Consider the following 17,301-nt stretch of genomic DNA (forward strand, 5'->3'; position numbering starts at 1 on the left):
GCTGCTAAGTCTAGCTAGGGCATAGTGACTTTGTGAGTTGAGACCTTGTATTGGGGTCACCTTGCACCATGACCATGCACTAGAACAAAGTACTTCGTTGACTTTGGTGCCTAGGATATTATTGAGTTTCTTGAAGAAGTTATAGCATAAATAAATAAGAAAAATTAGCTTTGGATGTTCATTTCCCTTTTTTTCATCTTAACTATTTTGCAACAATAAGGACTAAAAATCTTGCAAGACAAAGATGTCAATTTATAATAATTAACATTGTAATTTAGTGCCAAAATTGCGTTCATACATAAGATATATTATTAAAAGATCATTGAATTTAAACAATGGCTTGATTCCATATCAACGGATATAGAATATGCGGCTATTGGTTTTGAGAGAAAGAATATGCGTTTAGTCAAGGCAAACATATATGGTGATACTTGCTAGTACTTGATGATCTCTTATTTCAACGGATACTACTTTGAGAATCATTAAAATATATATTTTAAAACAAATTAAAGGTGACTAAAGTCTTTTAAAATTTAATATTGAGAAAAAGTATCATAAATTGGCAAAGAACTTTCTAATTCTTTTATATGAAACAGGACTAAAAACCCAAAGAAAGAAAACTAAGTAGGAATGATACAAGAGAGACTAACACCTCTCGCATCACTAAGAATCACATCCTTCAAAAAATGAAGGTTATTGCTAAAAAGTTACATATTCACCCTCCAAAGAACAAGCATAATCAACCAATTTATCTGCACAATAATTTTCCTCTCTACAACTATGGTGAATCCGAATATGGTTAAAGGAAGACAACAGGCTTGTGAATAGTTCGAACTAGCCTTCTTCCTGAAACACATCCCACCTGCTCCCCTTTATAGCAGTAACAACTGCTTTAGAATCAATCTGCAACTGTAAATGCAGTGCCAACTTCAAGCCCAACAAGATTCCCTATAACTTAGCTACAAACACAGAAGATCGTCCTATGTATTTAGCAAACCCACCCTTCCATTGACCATTGTTGTTTCTAATTAAACCACCACAACTTTCAATGCCACCATTCCCTTTCACTGCTCCATCCATATTTAGGCAGAACCAACCTCGTAAAGGAGGTTGCCAATGGACAAAAATTTCTTGATAACCTCTCTCACTATGGGGTAAGTTCACCTTGTAATTTCTAACAAATTCTTCAAGGTTTGAACGGACGAACAAAAAGCTCATCATGACTACCATAGAGATAACACAATGATTCTAAATGAGTCAGGGAAGGCAATAGCATGATTAGATAACATTGTTTGCTCATCCAACCACTTATCACACCAAGCATTAATAGTAGTACCATTATGAATGGACCACATCTCCATCTCTTGGAAACTACTCCATTGCTCAGTAAGAGCTTTCCAAATGTAGGAATCTGTAGCCTTAACTACCAAAGTGTTAGAAGTGGATCCATTCCTACCATATTTACCAACCAGCTCAAGAGCCTATAAGCTTCGTTTCCCTTTTCTAAAGGCCCATCCCATTTTCATAAGACAAGTTTTATTCATTTCCACTAAATCCAGCATAGCCATTATGATGCAATCTTACCCCCCAAAGGTATTGGATAGAAGACTCCAAAAAGATTGAGCCAGAGATGCAGGAGAAGGTCCTAGGATTCTCATGAGCCTTAGGGTAGATTCTAAACTCATGGACTAAGTATGAGTCCACTTATCTTTGTACATATTAAATTAAGATTTTATTATTTTTGGGCCTTGTATTTAGGGTTCCACAGTGTAGGGAGTGTATCCTAGTAATGTAAGATTTTTCAGCCATTGCATTTTAGGGCACGTAGACTAGTTTTTGTATTAGGGGTAGTTTTGTAATTTCACATGCATTAGGTGCACTATTTGATGTGTGTGTTGGGAGAGAAATTTAATTGAATTGGGAGAATCTCAATCCAATTAAATTTTGGTCTAGCCTAAGGGGGAGGTGAACATTTGCTTGTTACACCCCATTGGCACATCATATAGTCACATTTTGTGCATGTCTTTCATGCTTTGCATGCCTCACATTGAGTGAAGAATCTTGGACTTGATCTTGGATTAGTAGGTTGAACCATAGTTGAAATTCACTAATCATAATTAGTGAAATTTTGGCTCCAAATTTGATTACAAATTCAAATTCAAGTGAAATTTGAATAAAAATTTTCCTCCAATTTTGTGTGATACTTAGACTATAAATAGAGGTCTTGTATGTGCATTTTTTCAACTTTGATCATTTGAGAATTACACTTCAAAGTTCAGATCTCATTTGAGACATAAAATTCGTGCCCCCCTCTCTTCCTCTCCCTCCACTCATCTTCTTCCACTTTCAAGCTCTTATTCATGACCTCCTATGGTGGTGAGCTTATTCTTGACTCATCTTCTCCTTAAAGTGATGTCTCTGATCACCTTTCCTCCTTTTCCCTTCCTCCTTGCCATTTCGATTTCATCGTGGTATTGCAAACGTGGTATCATTTTTTCTAGTATTGATATTTAGACACCCCAATAATGTCAACATTTCATTGACAACAAATTCCTATTTTTCTTTATGTCTTTTTTTGTCACATTATATTATCAATAATTTATCTCTCTTCTCTTTCTCTCTGGGTTTCAAAGTATATATATTTTTCCATTATTTTTTCATTTAGGTCAATAGATGATGATTATACAAACAAATTTAATTCTATGCAATTAATCTTACCTTGTTGTACTTTATAATTCTACTCATTAACTCTTTTGATATTTATTCTTGCTGCATTCAATTTCAAACTTTCTATAGTTTATTTGCGTTTTTCTAAGTGCGTGTTTGTTTTTTCTGGTGGACTTGCAACAGCATGAAATCCAAGACAGCGTCACCATAAAAGTATGGGTGTTCCTTCTTCAACCTCCATTTCGAATTACCCCACGGTGATCTAAACACACACTAAATCTTATTATTTATAGTAGTACTTCCGTACAGTGAATTAGTCAGTGACCTTTGTAAATTAATCGATGTCTTCAGAAAGAAGAATTAGTACAAGGCTAAAAGCTAGTTAAATTAAGATACCCGAAGTCTGAAGGTTTCTATGGACTGTACACTGATTATTTCACAGGAACCGAGTAACACCAAATTTGCTTTGACATAGTTACTTTATCTGGCAAAATTTTCAGGAAGTTCTGTGAAGTTATGGCTTTTCTTGTCATTAAAATCACAAACCTGTTTCCAATCCCTCTGGCATGTTTCTTAGAAATATATGTATATATGTACAAATACAAGCAAAATTGCTTCAGATAGCAAAGAAATTTAGTTTACCATCTCGCATATTTGGGCTTGTATTTACTATTTAAAAACTTTTCAAGTTTTCATTTTGTACGGTCTCCAATTTATGGACTCTGACTCAGTTACTAGGAAACTTGAAATCATAAATTTGGAGGTTTTCAACTTTGGATTTGGCAAAATTACTTCGCATTCTTGCAGAGCGGAACTTACCCCAGTTGACTGGTCTATATATAGGAGGGTTTCTATCATCTAGCAACTCTTCCAAGGGCTTCACATCAGTGTAGAGTGCTGGTTTCAGAAAGAATGGAATTGAAAACCTATCCTTCTCAGAGTTCACCATAACCCTGTGTTCTACACTCTCATAAGCATCATTGCTCCAAACCTGCTTGCACAAACAAAAGCCATTCTGTAATAACTATAGGCCAAAGCATTAAAACAAAATTAACTTCATTATCAGAAAATAGACTATGCAACCACAACGTTAAGTATCTTACGTTTTCATTCAATTACTAAGGGTGTTTGATTTGATTGTTTTCTGTTTTTATTTTCACTGAAAATAAAAAATGATGATAAAGATGTGTTTGATTGAATTTTTAAAAATATTTTTAGTGAAAATGAAAATAGGAAACAATCATGAAATAAAAACAATAAAATCTCGTTTGAAAACAGGAACCTCGGTAAAATGAAAATGTGGTGACAATGAATATAATTTTAAACAAACCTAAAAATACAAAAAACACAAGAAGTCAATATATTATAAATTTTCAAAAGATAAAAATACAAACCAAACACACCTTAACTAACCTATATGATATAACAATGATATCAATCTAAAGAAGATCACTATATATATGTCCAATCTCTAAACCTTATGCCAACCAATTGCTTCTGTTATAAATGTAATATCACTTTTGGTAACCACTTTTTGATTTCTCTTTTTTAGACCATTTTATCCTACCTTTTCATATTAAACCAAAAATAAAACAAACCATGTGCAAACAAGGAATATAAAATTTTGAACAAATTTTAGTTTACATGTTCGTTTTATTATTTTACCCTCTCAACTAAAATTAAAATCACTTAATATTGTAATCACCCACTAACCACTTTCCACTCTTTCATTTATACAGTTATATCCTTCTCTCATTTTGATTTTCAATTTTTTTCTCCTATTCAATACACGGTTGTTAACCATCTTCACGTATTGTAGTTAGTTTCTTTCTTCAGGTATTATCATCTTCAGCACATCTTCACATATTGTAATCTTTTTCTTCATTTGAGCATTCAAGATTGACAACATAGTGTTGAAAGTTAAATTCTGATCCCGAAGGTATTATTTTTCCCTTTGCATCCATTTTTTTTACTGTTTGCCATTTCACATATTAAAAAAAGGTCATGCACATGTAAAATGATTTTATAATGCTTGCCTATATTGTGCATGTAAGAGATGGCTATGATGTGAGTTGTATATGAGAATTACTTGGTAAGTTAATTTTTCACTTCCTTTTTCTTTATGCTTACTTCTTCATTTATCTTTCACTTTAGTTATTTGCATTTTTTCCCTTCATTGAAGGATATGCTTGGTTATTTTAGTAATGTATATTTTATTTGCGTTTTCATTTTGGCTACTATTTTTCTTCTTGATAGGTCGATGTTGTTGTTTGATTCAAGATGCATCCCTCATTTTATTTATGATTTCACTTGGGCGGAGTAAGTTTTTTTAACCTAAATATTTACTATTTAAGGTTGTGAATTTCATACTTAGATTATTACTGTTAAAACCATTTTGGATGATTGGTTATCTTTAGTCTTGCTTTTCTTTTCTATTTTTCTTTGCGCATAACACTCAATTGGATGGTAACAAACCTTTCCACAATTACTTACCTGCACGTATTTAATTAAAATAGGTAGTTTAAAATTAGTTTCAGTGTTTTTAAATTAGCAAATAATATCTAAAATTGAAACTAGTTTTATTTTTATTTTTTTATTTTTAAAAAAGACAGATTTGAAACATGATTTAAAAAGTTTTTAAAATTATATATTTTGTTTTTGTTAAACAAAATTGTTTTTCTAAAATACAATTTTATTTGTATTGTTTCCTTATTTTCATACTCTTAGATTTGCTTGTATTAACTACTAATTATTATGCATAATTTGATAGTTGTAATTTTTTTTTATTTTCTTTTCATATCTTTTAAAATTTCTCTTTCATATCTTTTTTTCCTCACTCTTATGTTTGTCATTTTTATCACCACTGATCATTTCTTGTTTATTAGTTTCAGAAAAATATATCAATATCTTGAGTTTATTAGAACAATTGAGGATTGTGAAATTCATCTGTTCAGTAGCATATATCATTAGCAATTCGTCAGACTCTCACATCTATTTAAAAATTATCGATTCATAACTATTCAATTTTTTTATGATCGTGTTACTCTATTTTTATACACATCGTGGCTAATTATATTTTGAAGAATCTCAGATGAGTGCAAAGTTGGAAGAATGAATGAGTTTACTGATTTGGAGAGTCCTAGAGTTTAGGGATATTTATTTTATTTGAATTATGTTGATATTTTTTCATTTCTGTTATCATTAGTCTTTGTTTATGCTAGTGGGCGGCTAAAAGTCACCCAAACGGGTAAAATTACTTTTTTTTATTTAAATTTTAAAAATTAAAACTTCTAAGTTTTTGTATTTTAAAATTAATTAATGAAAGTCTTAATTAAAACTGTCCATTAATTTAAATTTTAAGAATTTACCAAAATTGTCAACTAAAACTGTACAGTTTTTTAAATTTTAAAAAAGTGTGAATTTATTTAACTTTAGCAATCTACCAATTTGTTAATTTTTAAGAACATACCAATTTATTACTGTTTATTTTTTAAATTGTAAAATTCTACCAATTTGTTAATTAAACCAACGTAAACTAAATTATTGTTATTTTTTTTTAATTATATCACTAGTAAGTAAATAATGAATGAAAAGCAAAGAGTTGTTTGTAATACCTAGACATATGGATTTGTCTACCCGTGAGATAAATTTGATGGAGAGAAAAATTAGCAAATATGGTTTGATACCTGGATCATATCACCGACATTGATGATGAAGGAATTGAAAATGGGCTTGACTCGAATCCACTCTCCATCTGATTTTCTCCTAACTTCTAGACCACCAGTGTCATCTTGAGCAAGCACAGTCAAGACACCAGTGTCCTTGTGGCGTCCGAGTCCAAGAGCCAGATGAGGGTAGGGGCAAGCTGGATAATGATTCAGACGGATATTGCTCGTGTTATGTGTGAAATACCCGCGGAACCTATTTGGCACTAAGCCTAAGCTCAGTGCAACAAGTTCCATCAACTTATAAGCAAGTTTCTCCACTTCTTGTGCATACTCTTGGCATGCTTCTCTGGTATCAGATCAGTATTTTGCATAATTATTGAAAGTCCATATATACAACATAATTTACTAGGATCGGCTTACTGATGGGATTTATATACTTTGCATGAAGTCTGAAGTTTAAATTTTATTATTATCATTGTAAAAAAAACAAAAAACAAATACAACATAGAAGGAAGGAGATTAAACAACAATTAATAACCTAGCTCTATCCAACACACCATACTTTGTCAAAAATTAAATTATGAATAATTCTATTTAAAATAGAAAATACTAATTAGTGTTTTTAGGATACTAATTAAATAACTTAAAATATAAATATTTTTATTAGAAGACGAAAAATTGTTACCCAAAATATTTTTTGTGTTTTCCTATTATTTTTACACTAAATATTTTTTCTTTTTAATTCTTTAATTAATCCCTAACAACAATGATTAACAAGACTCTTTAAAATAAACTCCCTTTTTACATGGTTTCTTCCAAACTTTTATTCTATCTGTAACCACTTTTTAATTAGATTACAATAACTCACCAACACTAAAGATTTAATGAGAATCTAATGTATACACTAACAATATCATTCCATCACAAGTTGATGGATAAATTTGTTAATTTTAATAATAGTTAGTTATATCTATTTGTTATGGATTGACATGATAAAATTATTGACTTTAATAATAGTATCCTTATAAGTCATTTTTTTATTAGTTAAGGGTGTAAAAAAAAAAACATTATACTAACACGCACAGAAATTAAAATCAAATATAATAATAACAGAAATACAGACTAATCAAATTCAGGGTATTGAATTACTTGAACTCAGGAGGATTCTGAGGCCACCGGTTATCCCATTGGAACTGAACGTTTTCCTCATCATCTGGTTCATCTGAGGGTGGTATAAAAGTGGGTTCCTGAACATTGAAATCATAGATCTCTTTCCAGTCCCTAACGTTCTTGGTATGTTCTGCTTCAAAGTAACCCAACACGTTAACCGCATCCCTTCTCACCTTCAACTTTTCCTCTAAACCAAGTGCAAAGAACTTTTTTGCAGCCTCTTCAATCCTCTCTCGTTTATCCAAAGGCACCTTGTGATTGATCACCTGAAAGAAACCCCATTTCTTGCAAGCACTGCCTATTTCTTTGACTAAGTTTTCGATAGAAGAATCCAAGAGGGTGTCTTCGTTTTGGTAGTTTATGGGAGAGAGATCAATCAGAGGGATTCCTTCTGCCACGATCACTGAGGATTTTGGCCTGTGTTCTGGTGCTTGGACAAAAGCAGTGTCTACTTCCTCTCCCATGGTGATTGTTGTTTGTGTGTTTTTTTGGATCGCTTTGTTATTTTTATTTGTTTGATCGAAAGATGTTAGATGCAGAATGTTTTTATGTGTAGCAGATACAATACAATGATGGGGAATTATGTGCACTGAACCTGGACTGGTTTCGGTTATGCTACCACGGTCTTGTGTTTGTAAGGCTATGTTTGGTTTTGATAAAAAAGTAAAGCTGAAAAAGGAAGATAAACTCTCTTGCTTTGTTTTTAGTTGGATATGATTGTAAATTGATAGCCTGTTTGGTTCCACGTTTAAGTGTATGTTTGGTTCCATGTTTCAAAGGCTTCAAATGACATTTCACCTTTTCCCACACATCCAATGGAAAAACAACAAAATACATGTTTAGATTGAAGGTAAAAATATCGGGTGCGTTTTAGTACAAATCTAACAGATAAAAACAAAATATAATGACTTTTTTTACCTGAAAACCAAACATACACAAAGTGTGTTTGTTTTATTGTTGAAAGGTTCTCAAACAATCGTTGAATTAAAAGCTCTAAATTCATACTTCTTACAGAATATGCATAGAAATGTGTGTCCGTTTAAACGTTAAACCAAACACACTCAAAGCTGTTCAACTAAACCATAGCCCAAACACAACCTTAGATGTAATTTTTCACAACATGAATGTGACTTTTAGAAGCTAATAGTTATAACTTTCACATCTCAAAAATCATTCTTTCATGCTCAACGACTATCCATACATGCTATGATTTTTTCCTTGATTTTGCCTTGAAACTCAATTTGAATGAAATAATAAAAGAGTGCAAACTCGGTTTGCAAAATAAAATTCATTTAAACCGAGCTTTCAAACTTTAACCTATACATGAACTAAGAATCGTCTATTCAAAATTTTAGAATGAGTTCATGACATGACATCACTTTGACAAACAAAGTTATAGGTAAATGTTTGAAGATGTTAGCAGTTAGGTGATTCATGTGCCGACATGCTACGCTACCTTAAAAATAAGTACTCTTGAAATCAAATAAGACTGGAAGAACTCAGAAAATATAAATGATTACTCCAAATAATTAAAAATAAACCAAAGTCCAATCATGAAGAAAAATATATTAACTCTAGTTACTTTGGTTTTTTAAATTTGTATATTGATTTGCCGGTTCTTGTACATTCATTCTTTCTATATCTTCTTCAATCCTTTTTCTTACTATAGTAAAGGCTCTCTCAGTTATGTTAAATAAACGATAATCTGTGATCTCCAGAATTTAAAAAACAAAGAAAAGAACATAGATAACCAAAAGGTATCACGGAATTATAATGATTTATTTTTAGTAAAGTGGACGACATAATCGGTAGAGATAAATGGATTTGTTTGCTTGATTTATTTGGATTAAAAAAATGTTTTGAAAGTGATTGAAATTTGGCTGACAGATAAATGCATCCAAATTCTTACAACTAATACATATTCTATTGGCTTCAGACTCAGCAGCCCAACAAAAAGCCAATCAATGAAAGTTCCACAGACTATTTTTGAACGCTTGCATTGTTTAATAATGTAATAAAATTAATTATAATTTGATGTACATCAACCTCATAAACAGAGTGGTGAAAAGCTTGTTCATTCCTTTCTGCAATGTAGTTTTATGCAAGTTAATTTAAACAAATGATGATGGAGAAGGTTAACACCTTTGTAATAAAGAAGTAGTTTGAAGTCCCTAAGAATCTATCCAAAATATACTCAAGGAGCAAAAGATGTTAAAACAGGAAATTTAAAGAGGAATGTAATTTCAAGTTTTGCAATTAACATGGTAAATGATATTTAGTTTTCTGTTATTCCTTGATTCTTCTATACATAATGCACACCAGCTGCAAATTCAATTGCAGTCACATATCAGAAACATTGTCTTGGATCAATCTGCTTCAACACGTTATACCCGCATTATAATATCTTTTAAGCTAGCTAGCTTATAATGATAAATTTTAAGGTTCTTCACATTTTGAAGGGACTTGCCTCATTTATCAGCAATGAGAAACTTGCCCCATTTCCATGATTAATTTCAGTTATAATGATAATTATTACTGGTTTTGCTCATTCATGGATATTAGGCTGATATTGATCCGCCAAAACTTAATAGGCTACTAGGTAGTTGGCCAAATAAAAGCATAAAGGGTCCAAACGATGTTAAGAGGTCTTCAACAGTTAGTCTTATAATGAAAGAATAATTTATAATCAATAAAAATCTTAAAGAAACGAAAATCAAGAAACAGAAGATCTTAAAACAGTAAATTTTGAAGTCCAATGCAATTTCAATTTTTGAGATAAACATGATAAATGGTAATAATTTAGTTCTTTTATTCAGTGATTGTTCAATACATAAGGCACACTAGGAAATTTAGCAGTGAAGTTGATCGGACTTATTCATATCAGTAACGTTGTCTTGGATCAACGCTGCCTCATATCATGATAATATCATACACAATTTACCCTTTAAGCTATCTTGTAATGATAAATTTGAATGTTCTCCTCATTTTGCTTCTTAAAATTGCTGTTCCCTCTGTGGACAAGAAACTTGCCCCACTTGTATGGCCTATATTTTGAAGGGTTTTGCTCATTTATCAGCTCCTCCAAAGGCTTAACTTCGGTGTCGTGTGCAGGGAAGAAGAAGAAAGGAATGGAAAACCTTTCCTTCTCAGAGTTGACCACCACTCTGTGATCCACACTCTCATATGCATCATTGCTCCAAACCTGCACAAACCACCCCAATCCTCAAGTGAAAAGTTTTTCTTCACTAAGGGATAATAAAATTAGAGAAATCCTAGCAACATATTCTCTAATAAACTTTTCCTAACACACTTACCATTGGTTTAAATTTATTGAAAATTACAAGAAAATTGTGCTTCTGACGTCTTACTTAACGGTCCTTTCATGATTTTGTAGTTTCTAATAAATTTCAACCAATCATAGAGTGTGTTAGAACCAGACACCGAAATTTCAAAATTTTCAGTTTTCAATATGGTACTACACTGGCACCTGAACAGTGTCACCAATGTTGATGATATAAGCATCTGGGGTGGGTTTCACTCTTATCCACTCTTGATCTGCTTTACGTCTCACTTCAAGTCCTCCAACCTCATCCTGTGCAAGAATGGTTAAGGCACCAGGGTCCTTGTGTCGACCGACGCCAAGAGCAAGGTCAGGATAAGGGCATGGAGGATAGTGGTTGAGTCGAATAAAGCTAGTTTGGTCTTTGATGAAAAATTCTTCAAACCTCTTTGCTTCAAGGCCTAAGCTCAAAGCTATAAGCTCTAAAATCTTAAAGGACAGCTTTTCCATCTCTTGAATATACTCTTGTGTTACAACCCTGCTCATATTCACATCATCAATAGAATTATAAAAACTGTTTAACTGTCACGACGTGTCGTCTAAACAATTAGATTTGTCACTACGTGTTGTAATCATTATTACAAAGTACCAGGATTTTGAAAAACGGTCCGTCACCATGATTTGGATCATAACATCAAGGTTTTTTAACTGTCTGTGTGACCGCAATGCAACTTCGACTGATATTTAAAATCTTGCAAAGTAGAGATGAATTACCTAAAGTTTAGAGGGTATTCAGGGGATTGATTAGTCCACTGATTGACTCGATCATCATGTTCATCAGAAGTGACAGGAATGAAAGTGGGTTCTTTGGCTAGAAAATCAAAGACTTCTTTCCAGTCCCTAACGTTTTTGGTGTGTTCTGTGTCATAATAACCCGCTGGAGAGCTCTCATTTCTGCTAACCTTTCTCTTTTCCTCCGCACTCTGTGCAAAGAACAATTTTGAGGCTTTCTCAATGTTTTGCCTTAGAGTGAGGGGCACTCCATGGTTTGTTACTTGGAAGAAACCCCACTCGTTGCATGCACTACCTATCTCCTTCACTAAGCCTTCAATAGCAGAAGGGTCTGAAACTCTGTGGTTGGTTATTGGAGAGAGATCAATTATGGGAATTCCTTCGGCTTGGATGGTGGAGAGCTTTGGCCTGTGTGGTGGGTCTTGGATGAATGCTGCGTCAACCTCTCCCATGGCTGGTGATTGGGTGAGCAATTTGCAGCATGTGTATTTTGAAAGGTTTTGGGCTGTTCTCTTATTTAAGATTCAAAAATGATTGTTGAACTTGGAACCCACATTTGAAACCCATATTTTCTTTATCTCTTTCTTTTTATTATCTTATCTTATATATCAATTATTGTATTTACTATTTATACATCTGTCTTTTTCCTCTCTCTCAAAATATCAAATAAAATATATAAAAAATATCAAATAAAGTATGTCCTCTTCCGTATTAAAAATTTGAAGAAAGATATTCAGAAAGGGTGTCACATAAGACCAACACTGATCCAAAAATTTTATACTGTGGGAACAATACTCATATTCATAAATTTAAAAATTTTATACTGTGGAGACAATACTCATATTCATAAATTTATGAGAGCAATACTCATAATTTTTATACTACATTCTAAATTATGAGAAAAATTTATAAACATACATCTATATTTCATTAAAAAAAAACTTGAAGTTGGTGGGGACAATTGCCCCCAATACTTATCATATAGATTTGTTACTGCATAAAACTGTTGAATACTGAAAAGAATACACAAGGGTGGAATAGAATGGATATCCATACATATATCTTTATTTTTATATAAGATTATTTGCAAATCGATATATGATCAAATCTATATAACATAGGTAGATTTAGATCGAGTCTTTTTATATGTTTCAATGTATTAATTGGATGAAAATTTGTAAGAAGATAATCCATTTATATGTATATTCAAATGATTTATATTTTAAAATTTGTTAAATAAAAATATATAAATATACTAATTTTCTTTGAATTTTTAATGCAGAAAAGATGAACAAATAGAGAAGGTTCAAATTTCACATTTGAAATTATTTAATTTGGACCTTTTGAAGTTTTCACCAAGAAAATGAGTTGGCTAAGAAAGAGGATGCATTAACTAATAAGATACCGAGTATAAGCTTACGATCCATATTTTCTAAATCTAGTATCCAATCAAGATTCTATGGGATGGTATTCGATTTTTTCAGCACTCTTGTGAATTGGCACAACAAATCTATTCCCCAACACTCATTTATTCTTTGATTAGCTATTCGGAAAATATTTTTCTACTTAGGATCACTTATATATAATCATGACATCATTCATGTAGTAAGGTGTGCATTGTGTGATGAAATGAAAGATAACTTGGGCTATTTGTCTTTCTAGTATATCGCTTTTATTGTTAGACACTACATTATTTTTTTCCCCAAGAAATGTACTGTGGGTAACAGAAGTTGAAAGGAAACCTCTAGTGGATGCCTGTTAGTTTCAAAACTAAAACTCTACACAACTAAATAGATGTTTGCAATATTTAATATGATAAAATATTTTTTATCTTTCTAAATATAGTGTGAAACTTATAAGCTAAGAAGTGTACAAGTTAGAAAAGTTTTATATGTCAACAAATATCAGTTTAGTAGATAAGAATAAGAGTCATCTTATAAAGAAGTGAGTTCAATGTTTAACAGTGCGTGCTCTCAAGACGCAATTTATTTTAACTTTTATTTAAAAAAAAACAAGAGAAAGTTTTATGTGGTGCAAATACAATTTTGAAGTTGAAGATTACGTACACGTACAATAAAGAGATATTATGATTTATGTGCATTGAACCTGGACTGGTTTCAGTTATGCTACCATGCAGGTGTCTTGTGTTTGTAATAGATTCAAAAAAATTTAACAATCATGACATTAATATATTGTTTGATGATGTCAGAAGTTAGGCGATTCTTGTGCAGATATACTACGTAACTTTCAAAGTAAATAGTATTGAAATCAAATAAGATGGGATGAATTTAAAAAATATAATCATTACTAAAAAAAGGTTAGATTAGTTTTTATCCTCTCCTTTATTATTTATGTTTAATTTAGTTTTTTATTTTTCTATTAATTTGATTCTCTAATTTTTAAAATCAATTTAATTTGATCCTCTAATTTTTTTTTAATTTGATTCTTTCTTTAAAACTCATTCATTTATTTATCAATATATATTTTATGACGGTTTAAAATTACTTTGGTAGTTTTAAACTACTATAAAGTGTGTTTTCAAATTGAATTAATTTAAAAAATTAGAGAACTAAAATGAACCTAAAGAAAACTAAAGGATCAAACTAAATCTAAAAAATAAATTAAACAACTAAAAACTAGTTTTAAAAAATAATTGAAAAGAAACTAGAATCCATCTTTTAGAAAAATAATATAATAACTCTAGTTGCTTTGTTTTTTCAATTTGTAGATTGATTTGAAAATTTTTATCCTTCATCATAATAGTTCTGTCCAATTCGAACAATATTAATTTTAATAAAAAATAGTTGTAGTTTAGAAAAAAAAGATTGATTTGCCGGGAAATTTTTTCTATATCTTCTTGATCCTTTTCTCAGTTTAGTGAAGGGCCTTTCCCAGTTAAATAAACAGTAACATGTGCTCTCTAGAGAGAGAAAAAAAAGTAAAGAAAATTGAGAGCCAAAAACTGTAAAAAAAATAAATAAAGAAGAGTATTATGGAAGTATCGTTATTTTTTAAAGTAAAAAAAGATTGTTAGAGAGAAATGGATTTGTTTTGTTTTAATTATTTTGGTTAAAAAATGCTTTGAAAGTGATTGAAATTTGGCTGATAGATAAATGCATCCAAATTCATGCAACCAATACATATTTTATTGACTTCAGACTCAGCAGTCCAACAAAAACTCAAAAAGCCATTCAGTGAAAGTTCCACACACTATTTTTGAACGCTTGCTATTGTTTAATAACATCGATTGTGATTTGGTGTACATCAACCTCATAAATAGAGTAATGTAAAACTTGTTCATTAAACAAATGATGATGAAGAAGGCTACTTAATAATGAAGAAACAGTTTACACTTCACAATCCACAAGAATCTAATTAACAAAAAGATACACAAGGAACAAAAAATGTTAAAATAGGAAATTTAAAAACTAATGCAATTCCAAGTAAATTTAGCAGCAAATACAATTGCTGTGCATATCAGAAGCAGTGTCTTGGATCAATCTGCATCAACACATTATACCCAATATACATAAGCAAAATTTTACTGCCACTATACTATCTTTTAAGCAAGCTTATAATGATAAATTTGAATGTTCTCCACATTTTGATTCTTGAAATTGGTATTCTTTCTATGGGTAATAAACTTGCCCCATTTGTATGGCCTATATTTTGAAGGATTTTGCTCATTTATTAGCTCCTCCAAAGGCTTGACCTCAGTTTCATGCGCAGGATAGAAGAAGAATGGAATGGAAAACCTTTCTTTCTCAGAGTTGACCACCACTCTGTGTTCCACACTTTCATATGCATCATTGCTCCAAACCTGCACAAACAACTCCAATCCTCATAAAATTCTCTCCACACTAATTAAGGGAATAAATAATTCATAAACTCAAAAGCGAGAATATTTAGGATCTGTTTGGGTAAGTTTATCTAAAAACACTTATAGGAAAAGAAAATAAGAAAAAAAATGAATTTCTCAATTAGCTAAAATTAACGTATGCATAAACTAATACAGTATTATGTAAAAGCTTTTTCATAAAGCTTTTCTAAAAGATGATTTTAAACTCATGCATAAGTTAATTTTAGTTATTTTAGATTATGGAGAATTTTTTTCATTTTTATTCTACTTATTTTTTTGCTCGTTTCTGGATAAATTTACTCAAACTTGTCCTTAAGACATGTGCAATCCTCTTCCCTAATTGACTCTTAATCAAATAACTAGATTAAGAGTAAATAGATTTTCAAGTTCTCAATCTTTATATTGGTACTGAAATTGTACCTGAATAATATCACCAACGTTGATAATATAAGCATCTAGGGTGGGTTTCACTCCTATCCACTCTTGATCAGCTTTACGTTTCACTTCAAGTCCTCCAACCTCATCCTGTGCAAGAATGGTCAAGGCACCAGGGTCCTTGTGTCGACCAACTCCAAGAGCAAGGCCAGGGTAAGGGCAAGGAGGATAGTGGTTGAGTCGAATAGAGCTAGTTTGGTTTTTGATGAAAAATTCTTCAAACCTATTCGCTTCAATGCCTAAGCTCAAAGCTATAAGCTCCAACAGCTTAAAGCACAGCTTTTCCATCTCTTGAATATACTCTTGTATTATAACCCTGCTCATGTGAACATCATTTTAGAACATAGATTAAAGAGTAAAATATGTTTTCAGTCAATATACTTTCAGTACATTAAAACTTTTTTTAATCTCTGAACTTCAACTTTAATCATTTTAGTCCCTAAATTTTATAAAAAGAAGTGTTTTTTTCCCTCCTTACGACAAAAACCGTATGTGATGAGATACGAAAATCATTAGTTTCCTAAGTTCGGAAATCAAATTGATCAAAGTTAAAGTACATGCAATAAATATATATTTTACCTTAGTTTAAAGTATACAAAGAAAAGACATTTCAGTTTTCACCGTAAATTTGCTGTTTATGTCTATAAGTATTACAAGGTGAAGATGAGTGACCTGAAATTTGGAGGGTATTCAGGAGATTGATTAGTCAACTGAGTGAGTCTATCATCATGTTCATCAGAAGTGAGGGGAATGAAAGTGGGGTCTCTGGCTAGAAAATCAAACACTTCTTTCCAGTCCCTTATGTTCTTGGTGTGCTCTGTGTCATGATAACCAAGGGTATTGTTCTCACTTTTACTAACCTTTCTCTTCTCTTCCAAACTCTGAGCAAAGAACAACCTTGAGGCTATCTCAATGTTTTGTCTTAGAGTGAGGGGCACCCCATGGTTTGTTACTTGGAAGAAACCCCACTCCTTGCATGCACTCCCTATCTCCTTCACTAAGTTTTCAATGGAAGATGAATCTGAAAGTGTGTGGTTGGTTATTGGAGAGAGATCTATCACAGGAATGTCTTCAGGTTGTATGGTAGAGAACTTTGGCCTGTGTTGTGGGTCTTGGATGAAAGCTGGGTCTACCTCTCCCATGACTTTTGCTAGAGAACTTTCACTAGTAGACTGAAGATATGAAAGGCTTTTGCTGAACCATGATTCTCTTAAGTAAGGCTAAATTTTAGTAAGGTTAAGTTAATCTTATTAAAGTATGGTTAAATTAATATACAGGTCTTACAGTATTTGAGAATTTTTAATTAAGTTTAAATTAGAATTTTTTTTAATTAAGTTATTGATTTTGTGAAATTTTTGTAGTTGGATTTCTAAAGTTTGTTTCTGACAGCTTAAAATTATCAGAAAATGATAATTTATGATAGTTTAAAG

The 17,301-nt window shown here is 31.6% G+C and overlaps 3 protein-coding genes across 3 annotated transcripts; all 3 read right to left on the reverse strand.

Annotated features, from left to right (window-relative positions):
- Window positions 1-2,930: 2,930 nt before the first annotated feature.
- On the reverse strand, window positions 2,931-8,201 carry LOC114388925 (probable 2-oxoglutarate-dependent dioxygenase ANS). The gene is made up of 3 exons (XM_028349470.1): window positions 7,485-8,201; window positions 6,354-6,681; window positions 2,931-3,658 (listed from the first exon to the last, which is right to left on the reverse strand). Exons 1-3 carry the CDS (start codon window positions 7,967-7,969, stop codon window positions 3,395-3,397), a joined length of 1,077 nt encoding a protein of 358 aa, XP_028205271.1. The 5' UTR covers window positions 7,970-8,201; the 3' UTR covers window positions 2,931-3,394.
- A 2,065-nt stretch (window positions 8,202-10,266) lies between these two features.
- LOC114388933 (protein DMR6-LIKE OXYGENASE 1-like) lies at window positions 10,267-12,174 on the reverse strand. Its single transcript, XM_028349480.1, has 3 exons — window positions 11,560-12,174; window positions 10,993-11,323; window positions 10,267-10,707 (listed from the first exon to the last, which is right to left on the reverse strand). The coding sequence occupies exons 1-3, from the start codon at window positions 12,027-12,029 to the stop codon at window positions 10,450-10,452; spliced, it is 1,059 nt and encodes a 352-aa protein (XP_028205281.1). The 5' UTR covers window positions 12,030-12,174; the 3' UTR covers window positions 10,267-10,449.
- Window positions 12,175-14,877: 2,703 nt separating this feature from the next.
- On the reverse strand, window positions 14,878-17,088 carry LOC114388949 (probable 2-oxoglutarate-dependent dioxygenase ANS). The gene is made up of 3 exons (XM_028349503.1): window positions 16,544-17,088; window positions 15,857-16,187; window positions 14,878-15,397 (listed from the first exon to the last, which is right to left on the reverse strand). Exons 1-3 carry the CDS (start codon window positions 17,011-17,013, stop codon window positions 15,140-15,142), a joined length of 1,059 nt encoding a protein of 352 aa, XP_028205304.1. The 5' UTR covers window positions 17,014-17,088; the 3' UTR covers window positions 14,878-15,139.
- Window positions 17,089-17,301: the final 213 nt, after the last annotated feature.

This window comes from Glycine soja, chromosome 2, assembly GCF_004193775.1.
Source record: "Glycine soja cultivar W05 chromosome 2, ASM419377v2, whole genome shotgun sequence".
In the NCBI taxonomy this organism is placed as follows: Eukaryota; Viridiplantae; Streptophyta; class Magnoliopsida; order Fabales; family Fabaceae; genus Glycine; species Glycine soja.